Genomic DNA, 15,227 nt, shown 5'->3' with positions numbered 1-15,227 from the left:
CAGAAATCAAGGAAGGAGCCACTTGTAGGCACATGTTCAGCTATTGCGCCCAAATTATCAGAACTAAATTTCCATAATGCTTGTACTTGCTTAGTTTGTGAAAGATTTACTGAATACATCTCCCTAATATTTGTGTTTTCTACAGGGATGCTTTCCCTTAACGGATCTAGTTTAGCTGAGTACTTATTGACTGCCACAGTTATCGTATGGAATTGGTATTGGGACTAATGTTTTTAATCAATGATCTAAAAGAAAATAGTGAGAGAATGAGCAGCAATTTCACACCAGCTATGTGCAGTTGCAAGCGCAATAAATTCACTGCAAACTGTTAAGACATGTAGTAAACAACAAAGCAAGTGACAGACTACAGCTGGATGGGGGCATCATTTACCAATTGGTCAAAGGAGCAGACAAAATTTAATACAGAGCGGTACAAGTGATGTGTTGCTATTTTTGAGCCAAACAATTCAATTTAATGACAAGCCAGATATAGTGAACAGCCTACAAGTGTTTGAACATGTATCCGGCAGCAATCAAGTTCAAAGTTTAGTTTGGAAATTAAAACACAAAATAACAAAGCTTCCTGATCCTTTAGTAGGCTGACTTTAAAATGGAATAAGACAGAAATTGTTGACAATTAACTGGGCAAGATTAGGTGGTGCTCAGAAATAATTCAGTGTATTACAGAATTAGTTGATATTATTAAGAGGCAAAACCATTATTTGTTTAAAAATAAAAGCCGTGGATCGTGAAATAAATAAGGAAAAATATAAAATAAAAAAGCAAGAGCTAACACAATAGAAGGGTGAATGTCAGAAAAAAAAATTGAGGCCTTAAGAGTTACATGTGAAGAGCATCTCAAAATTAATTGATAAACCATGTGATTATGGTGTACTTCGCTTATCCAAAAGCAAGAGGCTGGCAATTGAGTGCACAAGTAACAAAGCAATTTTTGGAACAAAATATTTCTGTAATTAAGAATGATCTGGTAAAGCAAAGAAAGGTAGCAGAAATAAAGCTGGAACAATGGAACTTAAGACACATTGGTAGAAAATACTTTCTCTACTTGCCTCAAATACATGGTGTGGTTAGGGTAGCGGAACAAAAGAAAAACGTTAGAGCAAATCAGATCCCAAATGTTGAGTGGGAGGTAGTCAACAGGAGGGGGTTATGACAAAAATTCATGTGATTCTTGTATAGTAATACGACAAGCAACGGAATACAAGAATTCAGTCAATTCCACAACATCTATATTCACAAATACCTTAAACATTAGGAATAGGATGTCAAAAACTGATGGCTGCTCCAGAAATGACAATAATAATACACACAGCATGCATGTGTTACAAAGTGCACTTCAGAGACACTTGTGAAATTGATCCTGTGGAACACAATGTAAACTATTTTGTTAGATATCTTTACTGGAACAACAACAAAACTAACACTGGTAGTTACTATCCATTCCTTCAGTCAGCATAATGTTACGATCCTGTTGGGGATCCTTTTAAAAAAATCTAAAACGCCCAGTAATTAATTGATAGAATGTACAAGATTTCATGTTTTTGTATATAATAAATGTTGTTTTATCCAAAGAGAAAAAATTAAACAGACAGAGCAACCTCCACCATAGTTTATAAAGACTTATGCTATGAACTCATTTCTGCTTTCACTCCCACTCCCAAGATTTCCCTCGTCTTAGAAAGTCCTGAACATTAATTCATCTTTTTTGGAACCAACACAGAAAGGTACATCACAGCCCTCTGGAATTCACATCCAATTCTCTCAGGGTTCCAGCAATTCCTGAGGCAATTATCTTGGAAGTCTTCCAACTTGGCTGCATAACTCTCCACCTTTTCTTTACAAATTTTGCAGCTGCTTGTTCAGATTGCCAGAGAATACCCCATCATCTAAGCTAACTCTGTTGACTGCTTTCAGTCACAAAACTCTGCGAGGACCAAAGAACAGTACAGCATAGGAACAGGCCCTTCAGACCACCAAGTCTGTGCTGACACAGATGACTCTCCAACATTTTCTTGCCTTCACATGGTCCATATCCCTCTACTCCCTGCCTATTCATGTATCTATCCAGATGTCTCTTGAATGTTGTAATAGAATATGCTTCCACCACTTCCTCCAGGAGCATATTCCGGACATTCAATACCCTACATGTGAAAAATTTGCCCTTTACATTTCTTAACCTTTCCCTCTCTCACTTTCAACCTATGCCTGATAATTGACCCTTCGAACCTGAGAAAAAGACTCAGATGATCCACTCCATCCAAGCCTGTCATAATCTTGTAAACCTCTCATCACGTCCCTCTCATTCTCTGAATCCAAGTTTGTTTAACCTTTCTTCATAGTCCATATTCTCCAAACTAGGCAACATGCTGGTAAATCTCTTCTGCATTGAAAAGGGTGCATCAACATCCTTCTGGTAGTGTGGTAGCCAGAATTGTACACAATACTCCAAATGCAGCCTGACCAAAATTTTATACAGCTGCATCATGATTTTCCAATTCCTACATTCAACACCTCGATCAATGAAGGCCAGCATGCCATACACCTGCTTGACCATCTTGTTTACCCAAATTGCCACCTTCAGTGAACTGTGGATCGGCACACCTAGATCCTTCTGTATGCTAATATTTCTGAAGGCTCTACCATTTACTACATACTTTTCTTCTGAATAGGCCTTGCAAATTGCATTACCTTCACATCTGTTCGTGTTAAATTCCATCTGCTGTCTTTTGGCCCAGTTCTGTAGCTGACTTATATCCTGCTGTATCCTCTGACAATTCTCATTATCTGCCACTCTCCCAATTTTTGTATCATCTGCAAATTTACTAATCAGACCACCTACATTTTCCTCCAAATCATTTCTATACAATTGTAGATTTCTTCTACTAGCTACCAGCTAAATCATCCAGCTCTTTCCTTCTCATGAAATCCAAACAGCATTCTCCCCACAATCCATGCAGTGAATGAAGCAGCTAGTATCTTCTGTGCTGTGTTCTGTGAACAGATCTCCCACTCACCTGATGAAGAGGCAGTACTCTGAAAGCTTGCGACTTGTGCTACCAAATAAACTTGTTGGACTTTAACCTGGTGCTGAGTGTTCTTACTGTGTTTACCCCAGTCCAACACCAGCATCTCCACATCAGTGCAGTAGGACAGAGAATCTCAGCTGCGAGTGAAGTCAGAGAATCCGTCCTAAGGTTTCCCAATTCCTGACCACTCATTCTCCAACTGGACTTCTGCTCGTCAGGACTCTAGTCAAAAGGTTGCTTACACTCCCCATAAAGACTAAATTCAAGTGGTCTTGGTTCTTGTATAGAGCATACCAGGTATCCCCAGTAAAAGAATTAAATGTACTTTATAAAAAGACAGGAAAAATAAGCATGTGTAAAACAAATAAATCAAGTACCTGTTCGACATATATTGTATTAGGATATATAAAAAAAAAAGAAGAGACCAAGGACAATATTTACAAATTGGAAAATGCAGTACTTACTTTAAACAATGCAAAGGGCCAGGAGAGACACGAGCCATCCGGCTCACACGAGCTCCATTTATTGTACTGAGGTGAACTTCTGGGATATAGAGAGTGACAGATGATGATTGCAGTCTGGTTTTCACTACTTCCAAAGGGCATGTTAAAATGGCTCCTACAGTCCCCCCACAGCTGCCAAAACAAAATGGCCCAGTTTAGTCCAAAATAAACATTTAGCCAATAAACAAAATGCATGAGAACAGTGTTGAGAATGATAATTACACCAAATAACATATCCCCATCTGCAATGTAGTCATGAACATAATGCTGCTTTATATTCCAATAGCATAAGAACATAAGAAATAGGAGCAGGAGTAGGCCATCCAGCCCTTCGAGCCTGCCCCGCCATTCAATAAGATCATGGCTGATCTGTCGCTGCTCAGTTCCACTTTCCCGCCCTCTCCCCATAACCCTTAATCCCCTCTCCTATCAAAAACCCATCAAACCGCGTCTTAAAAATATTTAGCGAGGAAGCCTCCACCACTTCAACGGGCAGAGAATTCCAGAGATTCACCACCCTTTGAGTGAAGAAGTTCCTCCTCAACTCCGTTCTAAACCGCCCCCCTTTTATCTTGAGGCTGTGCCCCCTAGTCCTATTGTCTTTTTTGAGCAGGAAGAGTCTTTCCACCTCTATCCTATCCATCCCATTCATCATCTTATACGTCTCAATGAGATCTCCTCTCATTCTTCTAAACTCTAATGAGTACAAGCCCAGTTTATTCAGCCTCTCCTCATAGCTCAACCCCCTCAACTCCGGTATCAGCCTAGTAAACCTCCTCTGCACTCCCTCCAAGGGATAAATAATAATAAATAATAAATAGCTCAATGGATAAATGCATACAAGTGTGGTGACAGAGGATTGGAGTTCTGCTAACATTGTAGCTTTAAAAGGCAATGAGGCTTAGACGAAATTCATTACTGGCTAGTCTGTCTAACCCTTGCTTGTGGGAAAAGTATTGATTCAGTTCTGAGATAAAATAAATTGTCACTTAGAAAGACATAGATCAATCGAGGTAGCATGGATCTGTTAAGGGAAGGTCACATCTGACTAGTGATATTTGAGAAAGTTAGGAGAATGATTGGAGATGGTACTGCAGTTGATGTGGCCTGCATGGATTTTAGCAATGTTTTTGACATGGAAAACTGGTTAAAGAACTAAAAACCCATGAGAATTTGCAACCTGGATGCAAAATTTGCTCAGTGGTAGAAAGCAAGAATAGTTGTTGATGGGTGTTTTTGTGAATGGAAGGCTGTTTCCAGTGGGGCTTCGCACCAAGTCCCCTGCTTTTGTGACACATATTAACAATTTGGACATAAAATGTAGAAGTAATGGTTAAGAAGTTTGCAAATGACAAAAAATTTGGTCACATGCTTGATAGTGTGAACGATAGCTGGAGACTGCAGGAAGTTATCTGGTTGACCCATGTTGGACGCGGGGGGGCTCGAGGAAGAGTTCTTGGAATGCTGCCGGGATAGTTTCCTCGAACAGTGTGTGTTGGAGCCGACGAGGGAGCGAGCTATCTTGGATCTGGTGCTATGTAATGAGGCGGGTAGAATTAGGGACCTTGTGGTGAAGGATCCTCTTGGGGAGAGTGATCATTGTATGGTGGAGTTTCTGGTGCAGATGGAGGAGGAGAAAGTGGGTTCCCGGACACGCGTCCTCTGTTTGAATAGAGGGGAGTACGGTAGGATAAGAGAAGAATTGGCGAATGTGGACTGGGGGAAGCACGTTGGAGGGAGGGTCTGTTGAGGAGCAGTGGAGGATCTTTAAGGAGATCTTTCTTGGTGCTCAGTGGAAATTTATTCCGATGGTCAAAAAGGATAGTAGGAGGAGAGGTAATAAGCCGTGGATAACGAAGGAGGTGAAGGAAAGTGTTAAACTAAAAGCGGAGGAATTTAGAGTAGCTAAGAGTAGTGGGCGAGAAGAGGATTGGGAGAGGTTTAAATGTCAACAAAGATTGACAAAGAAGTTGATAAAGAAGGGTAGGAGAAACTATGAAGCTGGGCTAGCGCTGAATATAAAAAAGGATAGCAAGAGTTTTTATAAATATATAAAAAGGAAAAGGCTGGCTAGGGTGAATGTTGGTCCTTTAGAGGATGAGAAAGGGGACCTAGTGGTAGGGGATGAGGATATAGCTAAGGTATTGAATAACTTTTTTGTTTCTGTCTTCACAGAGGAGGACGTGAATAATTTGCCGGGTGTTAGCGATGGAAAGGTGGTAGGACTGGAGGGTCTTAATGACATTACTGTTACTAGAGAGGCGGTGCTCGACAGACTGGAGGGGCTGATTGTGGACAAGTCCCCAGGACCGGATGGAATGCATCCGAGGGTTCTGAAAGAAATGGCGGAGGTTATAGTGGATGCCTTGGTGGTTATTTTCCAGACGTCGCTGGATTCCGGGGAAGTGCCGGATGATTGGAAAACGGCTAATGTTACGCCGTTGTTTAAGAAGGGTGGCAGATAAAAGGCAGGGAATTATAGGCCGGTTAGTTTAACTTCTGTGGTAGGTAAAATGTTAGAATCTGTCATTAAGGAGGAAATTGCGAGGCATCTTGAAGGGAATTGCTTGATAGAGCAGACGCAGCACGGTTTCATTAAAGGGAAGTCGTGTCTGACAAATTTACTGGAGTTCTATGAGGATGTGTCTAGGGCGGTGGATAGAGGAGAGCCGGTGGATGTGGTCTTTCTAGATTTTCAGAAGGCGTTTGACAAAGTACCTCACAAGAGGTTATTGCAGAAGGTCGAGGGACATGGAGTTGGGGGTAGGGTGTTAGCGTGGATAGAGGATTGGTTGTCAAATAGGAGGCAGAGAGTGGGGGTCAACGGGTGCTATTCAGATTGGCGGATGGTGACTAGTGGAGTGCCCCAGGGGTCGGTGCTGGGGCCTCAGCTTTTTACCATTTATATAGATGATCTGGAGGGAACCGAGCGTAGGGTGTCGAAATTTGCTGATGACACCAAGATTGGGGGAACGGCAAATTGTGCGGAGGGTGTGGAGAGTCTGCAGAAGGATCTAGATAGGCTGGGCGAATGGGCCAGGAAATGGCAAATGGAATTTAATGTTGGCAAGTGTGAGGTGGTCCACTTTGGTAGGAAGAATGGTAGGAAGGACTATTACTTACGGGGCGAAAAACTGCAGCAGGCGACGGTGCAGAGGGACCTCGGGGTCCTTGTGCATGAGTCGCAAAAACCCAGCTTGCAGGTGCAGCAGGTGGTCAGGAAGGCGGATGGGATGCTGGCCTTCATAGCGAGGGGGATTGAATATAAAAGTAGGGAGGTCTTGCTGCGGCTGTATAGGGCATTGGTGAGGCCGCAGCTGGAATACTGTGTGCAGTTTTGGGCGCCGCACCTGCGCAAAGATATTTTGGCCTTGGAGGGAGTGCAGAGGAGGTTTACTAGGCTGATACCGGAGTTGAGGGGGTTGAGCTATGAGGAGAGGCTGAATAAACTGGGCTTGTACTCGTTAGAGTTTAGAAGAATGAGGGGAGATCTCATTGAGACGTATAAGATGATGAATGGGATGGATAGGATAGAGGTGGAGAGACTCTTCCCGCTCAAAAAAGACAGTAGGACGAGGGGGCACAGCCTCAAGATAAAAGGGGGGCGGTTCAGAACGGAGTTGAGGAGGAACTTCTTCACTCAAAGGGTGGTGAATCCCTGGAATTCTCTGCCCGTTGAAGTGGTGGAGGCTGCCTCAATAAATATTTTTAAGACGCGGATTGATGGGTTTTTGATAAGAGAGGGGATTAAGGGTTATGGGGAGAAAGCGGGAAAGTGGAACTGAGCAGCGACAGATCAGCCATGATCTTATTGAATGGCGGGGCAGGCTCGAAGGGCTAGATGGCCTACTCCTGCTCCTATTTCTTATGTTATGTTCTTATCAATGGATTGGTCAATTGGACAGAAAAATGACAAATGGAATTCAATCCAGAGTGTGCAATGATGCATTTGAAGACATCAAACAAAGCAAAGGAATACGCAATACATGGGAGGATAATGAGTGATGCAGAGGAAGTAAGGGAGCGGAGTGAATGTCCACAGATCCCTGAAAGTAACAGAACAGGTCAATGAAGGTGGTTACAGCACATGGAACACTTTATTTAGCCGAGGCATAGAAGCCAAGAGCAGGGAGATTATATGAGAACTATATTAACAATAACCATTAGTTAGGCTACAACTAGAGTACCGTGAACAAATTCTGGTTACCTCATTACAGAAAGGAGGTAAGAGAGGTATAGAGGAGATTGATGAGAGTGTGGCCAAGACTGTAAACTGCAGCTATGAGAAAAGATTGAATAGGCTGTGTTGTTCCCCTTAAAGCAGAGGAGACTGAGGGGAGATTTTCCCGAGATGTACTAGTCAGGAGCATGGACATGGGCATGGGAAGAGCCCATTTATGCTAGCAGAAAGATCAGTGATTTAGGGAGCATAGATTTAAAGTGCTTTGGCTTAGGGATTAGAGGGGAGATAAAGGAAATAATGAAGGGTCTGAAACTCATGGCCTGAAAAAAAAAAGGGTGGTTGAAACAGAAAATGTCATCTTATTTAACAAGGTGCCTGGATGTGCACCTAAAGTTCTGAAACCTTCAGGGCTTTGGAGCAAATGCTGGAAAGTGAGAATAGGTTGGGTGGTTCATTTTCTTTGGCTAGTGCAGACATGATAGGCTAAGTGGCCTCCTTCTGTGTAGTTTGTGGTCTATGATTCTACTATTCTATAGTACCGAGGCATAAAAACACGAAATGGTACAACTTGTGATCATTTTGTTTCCCGTTCTGCAATTTATTGGTTTCTCTTCTAGGTCAAGAAAAATCTCACTGTAAATTTTATGCAGATATACAATGATTCACGAGTCATTTAAAATGTCAATAGTCTAGCCACAACTAAACAATGGAAATAGCTGAAGAGCTGAACAAAAGTGGGAGGAAAATAAAAGAACACCAATTAATAGCAGTGAATGCATTCAACACAATTGCAGTTATTGCACTGGTTCAGGTAGTTATATAGTGCAAGATACAGCGTGCAGCCAGAAAGGGTTTCCATTTCACAAAAGGTGACCACAAAAAAAAAATCAAGTTAAACTTTAAAAAAATACATACACAAATGCATAGGTTTTCTTGATACAAAAGCAAAAGAAAAAAAATTAAACTCAATCTTGTTCAGATACTTTGTCTGCCCTCCCAGTTAATTGGCAGAACTTTCATGGGACAATATCCCAAGTGAACCACTGCACAATGGAATGCTTTGTATAGTAACTTTGTCAGTTGGCAACATTCACCTCCTGCAAGATAGAAATCACAACCCAAGGCTAAGTTCAATTCCTCACTTGAAGTGTTCTTCATTCTCTTGCCTAAGGTACATACAAGTTAGGTGAGGCCATATTTCCTTTACTCATCAGGGGAAAGAAGTTCCCCCTAAATAGCAGATAGAGTTTCTGTAATACTAGATAAGGAGCAGAATCACAACAAAATGTTAACCACACAACAATAAAGTATTGTTTGTCATTATGTCCTTAACTGTTGAACATTTAAGTAGCATATCTCACACCATTCAGATCCTTCAGCACAGTTCTTACTTATTTGAACTGCAGAGTGAGTAATGATTAGTGTTATTTGACACACGCAGAATATTTCACACACCATTCACCACAACAGCCAAGACCACCCACGCACCAAGCCAAAATTCTCCCTTTAGAAAGTTTATTAAACAGCTGGCTGAAAATTGTATTTCAGTGTTCTGGTGTGTAAGCTGGAGTGGGTTAGACAGGATATCCAAAAGTGAAATACGGATGCAGCCGCAATAGCTGTTTTTGTTTTGCAGCAGCAAATGAAAATGTGAATGCAGTAGGATAGAGGAAGATTGCTTGATTATCTTCAGATATTTACTATCTGCAATGCCCAGGTGATGTCCTCTGTAAATTAACCAATTTCCATGTGTACATAGGGTTTGAACAAGTAAGTATTAAATTACCAAATGAATGTTGTTACAAATAGTGAATTTTAAAAAAAAAATATTTAAATTATATATCACAGGCTTGGCGTTTCATAAGCCTACAGCACAAGAAAGATCGAGTTTGTCATGTATTTGGATACAGAATAAAAATTGATATACCCTGTAAGGTCTACATGTAGATATTAGTATCAGGCAGCATTTCTCATTCAAGGTACAAGAAATGATCAGAGGCACATTTAATGGAATATAAACAAGTCTTTTTTTTAAAGAGTTTATTTTATTACTGTCACGAGGCTTACATTAATGCTGCAATGAAACCACTGTGAAAATCCCTTAATCGCCACACTCTAGCATCTGTTCGGGTACACTGAGGGAGAATTTAGCGTGGCCAATGTGCCTAATCAGCATGTCTTTCAGACCACAGGAGGAAACAGGAGCACTTGGAAGAAACCCATGCAGTTATGGGGAGAATGTGCAGAATCTGCACAGACAATGACCTGAATCCATGGCATATTGATGTGCAGCTTTTGAGAGAGTGAGATGGCATGAGGAAGAGCAACTTAACTCAACAGCATTTAGTAGTGCCCACAGTCTGAATTGTTTTTGTATATGTACAGGACCTCACTAAAAAACGTTTAACAATGCAATTACAATGTTAATAAAATGGATCACTGTCAACATCTTGGGGATTACCATTGACAAGAAACTGAACTGGACAAGCCATATAAATATCTGGACAAAGTCTCTCTACCATCTTCAAGTCAGGAGTATGATGGAATACTCTCCACTTGCCTGGATGGGTGCAGCTCCAACACTCAAGAAGCTTGACACCATCCAGGACAAATCAGCCTGCTTGATTGCTACTCTTTCCATAAACATTCAATTCCATCACCACCGACGGCAGCCATGTATACCATCTATAAAATGTACTGAAGGAACTCACCAACATTTCTTAGGCAGCGCCTTCCAAACCCATGACAACTAAGGGAATGAGCAGCAGATACTGCAGACAGGGCTCCCCTCCAGGTCACTCGCCATCCTGACATGGGACTATATCATTGTTCTTTGTCGTCATTGGCTCAAGATCTTGGAATTCCTTCCCGAACAACGCAACAGACATAGCTACATGTCAGGGATTGCAGAGGTTCAAGAAGGCAGCTCACCATGATCTTCAAGGGCAACTAGGGATAGGCAATAAATGCTGACCTCGCTAGCGACACTGACATCCCGTAAAAGGAGTTTAAACACAGCCTAATCTTTGATCTTATTTTACAAACAAAATTCTAAGAAACTGTATGGCTTCCTTTCTCTTTTTTAAAATGTTATTAGTGTCACAAATAAAATTACATCGACACTGCAATTAAGTTAGTGTGAAAATCCCTGAATCACCACACTCCAGCACCTGTTTGGGTACACTAAGGAAGAATTTAGCACGGCCAGAGCACCTAACCAACGTGTTTTATGGACTGTGGGAGGTAACAGGAGCTCCTGGCAAAACTGCATAAGCATTAATCTTTTTACTCTCAAACTTAAATTACTGAAGTAGCATTAAATGAAAACAATCTCCCTTCCCCACCCCCTTAACCCAAATCTCACTCACAGCATAGCACACTAGAAATAAAACAAAAACTACAGTATTTTTAAAAAGCTAATTTATTCAGCTTGGATTAAGACAGATGATATTCAAAAAACTTTAATGTTAATTTTGCTCAGTCTCTCCATTTGGCTTACAAAATTGAAGATAATGTGATGAATATAAAGCATTGGAAGTTGAGGAAAAGACAGTCCATACAACAGGCATTTAATTCTGGTCAGCCTGGAGTCACAATTGTGGGAAAAGGTATCCAGTCCAAAAAGATTTTTGGAAGAGTCAAGAGCCTTGAAGTAAAAAGAAACTTGAACGGAACCAAACAATTCAGAATCTGATTAAATTTAGCCACTGAAATATGCAATCATTCCCTCTCCCTAGACCAACAGGTCAGAAGGCAATTGTAGCATTCAGACTGTCTCTCTCCAGATAAGATCTGAATTCAAAGCAGGATCATTTGGATGGAAGGCTTAATGGTGTACATCTTCCGCCCTTTGATTTCTCAGTGATTTCAGAAAAATAATGAACTTCAAAAATGATCAGCAGTTTTCTATTTACTTCTAAATGGAGACTGGAAGTTTCTTCTGCTAAAGCACTGAAGAAAGATACAGCATGTCAATTAAGCTGTCCCATAAGCCATTCCTCAAGATCAATGGCATCTATATGAAGACACATTGCCCTGTGTACTACTGATGCAGTATTTAATGTGTCAAAAATATAACAAAATCGAGTTGGCGACATGACATTGAAGTCAATGCTGCAATCCTAACACCCATCATTCTCACCTTATCCAGAGGCACTAGCCGGAATTCTACTGCCCGCCCACTATGGGAAGGTCCATTGACCTCAGGTGTGATTTTCCAGTCTTGGATCGAGTGAGGCCATAAAATCCCGTTCACTATGACTAGTTATTATAGAACAGAACATTTCAAATGCAAACTTTTCCCTCTAGCCAAATGCAAACAAGGTCATAAGACATTCATCAGTATTAGGATGAAATTTGAATGCAGTGGACCACTTAGAATATCACAGTTTTATTTTGACAATAAAAAAGTCGAACAATTATTCATTCAATATAAATTTGTTATGACAACAAACTGAAAATCTAAAACAAAAAGTTTGTAACATTAACATGAAACAAAACTTCAAAAAAAATAATCAGGGCATTCACAGGCCTTTAAAAACATTACAAATAAAAAGGTCAGAAACAACATAGCATTTACTTTTAAGCTTTCTCTAAGCAGACTGCCTGTCCAAAAAAAAGTATTGCTTCTTCTTTCATCATGTTCTGTTTAAGTTGTTGGACAAATCATGCACTTCTCGCTCTCAAAATTGTCAGATTAGGGGAATGAAAAGTACAATGTAACAACAATGGCCATGACCTAATAAAGTATATAAAAGTGCAGAACAAATTGCAGGATTAAACGTAAACACGACTCTTCTGCACTTTAATCAAAAAAGCTAAAGGCAAGTTGAATGTTTCCACATACCAGTAACTGTGATGAAATAAAGTGCTGTTTTATTAGCCTAAATCCAAGAATTAAGACTGAACATAAGTCTATTGCATTTGTGGCAACATTTAAAATGCATGTGTGTTGGCAGAGGGACACATTTGCAATTGAAAACCTGCAAATTTGTTTCAGAACAGGGACAAGAGAGGTGGCACAAAAAGAATTTGCTTAGTAATTATTCAAGAAACAAGGCGCTTGCAGGATCCTCATTCAAATCAACGAACACTAGCCTATTTATTCTTGAACAGGAAATTTCAGCTTTTTTTTGTCCCATCTTAAACCAAATGAAAAAAAACAAATTGCATGGAAGGTAAACACTTACAAATGCTCACATTAATGATCCCAGCTTCAAGCTATTTCAAATAAATCAAAGAACAACAGATCCTATTTATGTTGATCATTTATAAAACCACATTCCAAGTATCAAGTCCATGATGGGGTGAAATGCCTCATCTTGTCAACTTGGATCTTGTTTTGTCTCTTGCATGGGGACAATGAATTAGGTTTTTGGAGCAGTCCACTCTGAGCATTGGCACTGTAACTTTAAGGATGGAATAAAAATTTTAAGGCAGCAACTTCAACCTCAGATAGATGGCAAATTGTTTCAGAATATAGAAAATCATTCCATTCACGAACAAGCAGATGGATTACACCCATCTTAAATCTCATGAACACCAAGGTCCACCTCTGCTTTAAGTAAACATTTTGATTTATTGTCACACGTATTGGTATAGTGAAAAGTATTATTTCTTGCACGCTATACAAAGCCTACCATACATAGAGAAAGAAAGGAGAGAGAGTGCAGAATGTAGCTATAGTGCGGAGACAGGTCAACTTAATGTGAGGTAGGTCCACTTGAAAATCTGATGGCAGTAGGGAAGAAATTGTTTGAGTCGTTTGGTACATGTATCTTTTTCCTGATAGAAGAAGGTGGAAGAGAATATATCCAGGGTGCGTGGGGATCTTGATTATACTAGCTGCTTTTCTGAGACAGTGGGAAGTGTAGACAGTGTCAAAAGATGGGAGGTTGGTTTGTGTGATGGATTAGGCTTCATTCAGTTTATTGCAGCCTTGGATGGAGCAGGTGCCATACCAAGCTGTGATACAACTAGAAAGAATGTTTTCTATGGTGCATCTGTAAAAGGTTGGTCAGAGTTGTAGCAGATATGCCAAATTTCTTTAGTCTCCTGAGAAAGTAGAGGCATTGTTGGGCTTAACTATAGCATTGGCATGGAGGGACCAAGACAAGTTGCTGGCGATCTGGGCACCTAAAAACTTGAAGCTCTCAACCATTTCTACTTTGCCCCCATTGATGTAGACAGGGGCATGTCCTCCACTACGCTTCCTGAATCAATAACCATCTCCTTCATGTGCTAGGTTCAACTGTCTTTCAACAAGATATTTTAGTTACCCCAGAAAAATCTTGAATTCTGTACTTTCTGGAGACTAATGTGTTCAGTACATCAATATTCTGGAACAAAAAGTGCTAAGGCACAAGTATGCATTTTAAATTCCTCCAGTGAAGAGGCAGAGAACAGGAGAAATATACCACAAGAATAATTGTGTAATAGATGCATTAAATATGACTAATCAAGTTTTTGTATGCAGCATTTTGCATTGATGCACTCAATAATTTTTTTTAAACACGGAATTAATGCAATAGCTGATTTTCTTCATCCGTAGAACCTGTGGTTCATAAGCCAATGGCAGCCCACCAATATTATCATAGCCGAGGAGCAAGATGACTTTTGAGCCTCTTTGGTTGGGCACCATACAATTGGCAATTTTTTTTCCTCCAAAAACATACCTTGTCAACTTGAGTGGAAACTGGAGGAAAGTAGGACTAAAGGATAGAAACTGATTCTTCCTGAAAAATTCATTTTAGTATGATGACTGTTACAGCTTATAAAATGAATTTTTCATTGTATGTATACAAAAGTAACTTCCGTTCTTAGTTTGAAGATAGAATCATCAATTTGTTCCACTCTTCTGACTCCGTGGTTTTTTGGATTTTAGAAGATAAATTGGAAAACAGTTGAGGGAGGGGAAAGATTAGGATTTTTCCTCCGTTATCGATTTTTTCATTAACTGAGAGTAGATTCCCTGGCAACGCCTGGCATAAACAAAGCAGAAGGCTTTAGATTTCATTCTGAACAGTAACCTTAGCTAATCTCGGCCAGCATAGGAGTTGGGACACGATAGTTGGTTCAGTGCTCCTTGGGCAGACAAAGAAAAATATCAACCTCGTGCTATTTTGTGGTGCCTGCCAAAAATGAATGCACGTGGGTGTGACATGATAAGAAGGATCAGACCTGACTAGAATGCTGTTCATAATGTAGCCTGCCAATGGTTACTATGCAGGTTCCCATGTGAAGAGCAGCTGATTAGGCACTGGAGACTTTCCAACATCTCTGAAGCCATACCTCATTACCTTCAGAAAAGGAGTGAAAACTAAGAGTTAAAGAAGTATTCAGGGAGAAAACAAATGTTGCTGCCAGTCTAAACTGTAGCCTGAACTTGGAAGATTTCTGTACTATGCTGTCTAAAACCATTGATTGGAGTGAGACAGATGGATGCCTCATAAGACAAGAGCCTTTTCACAATTAGATTTAATAGGAACCATACTT

General features: G+C 40.4%; 1 protein-coding gene across 1 annotated transcript in view; it reads right to left on the bottom strand.

Annotated features, from left to right (window-relative positions):
- The window catches only part of LOC145340939 (solute carrier family 25 member 36), a 66,275-nt gene that overhangs the window by 35,754 nt on the left and 15,294 nt on the right, over positions 1-15,227 (bottom strand). Inside the window, exon 2 of the mRNA XM_080185543.1 lies at positions 3,512-3,682. Within this exon, the coding sequence (XP_080041669.1) occupies positions 3,512-3,682 (171 nt within the window). The remainder of the gene's footprint in view (positions 1-3,511; positions 3,683-15,227) is intronic.

Source organism: Carcharhinus amblyrhynchos, chromosome 3 (assembly GCF_965287045.1).
Source record: "Carcharhinus amblyrhynchos chromosome 3, sCarAmb.v2.hapA, whole genome shotgun sequence".
Lineage (NCBI taxonomy): Eukaryota > Metazoa > Chordata > Chondrichthyes > Carcharhiniformes > Carcharhinidae > Carcharhinus > Carcharhinus amblyrhynchos.
Note: the sequence above shows the minus strand (reverse complement) of the source record. Positions and strands in the feature narration are given on the sequence as shown.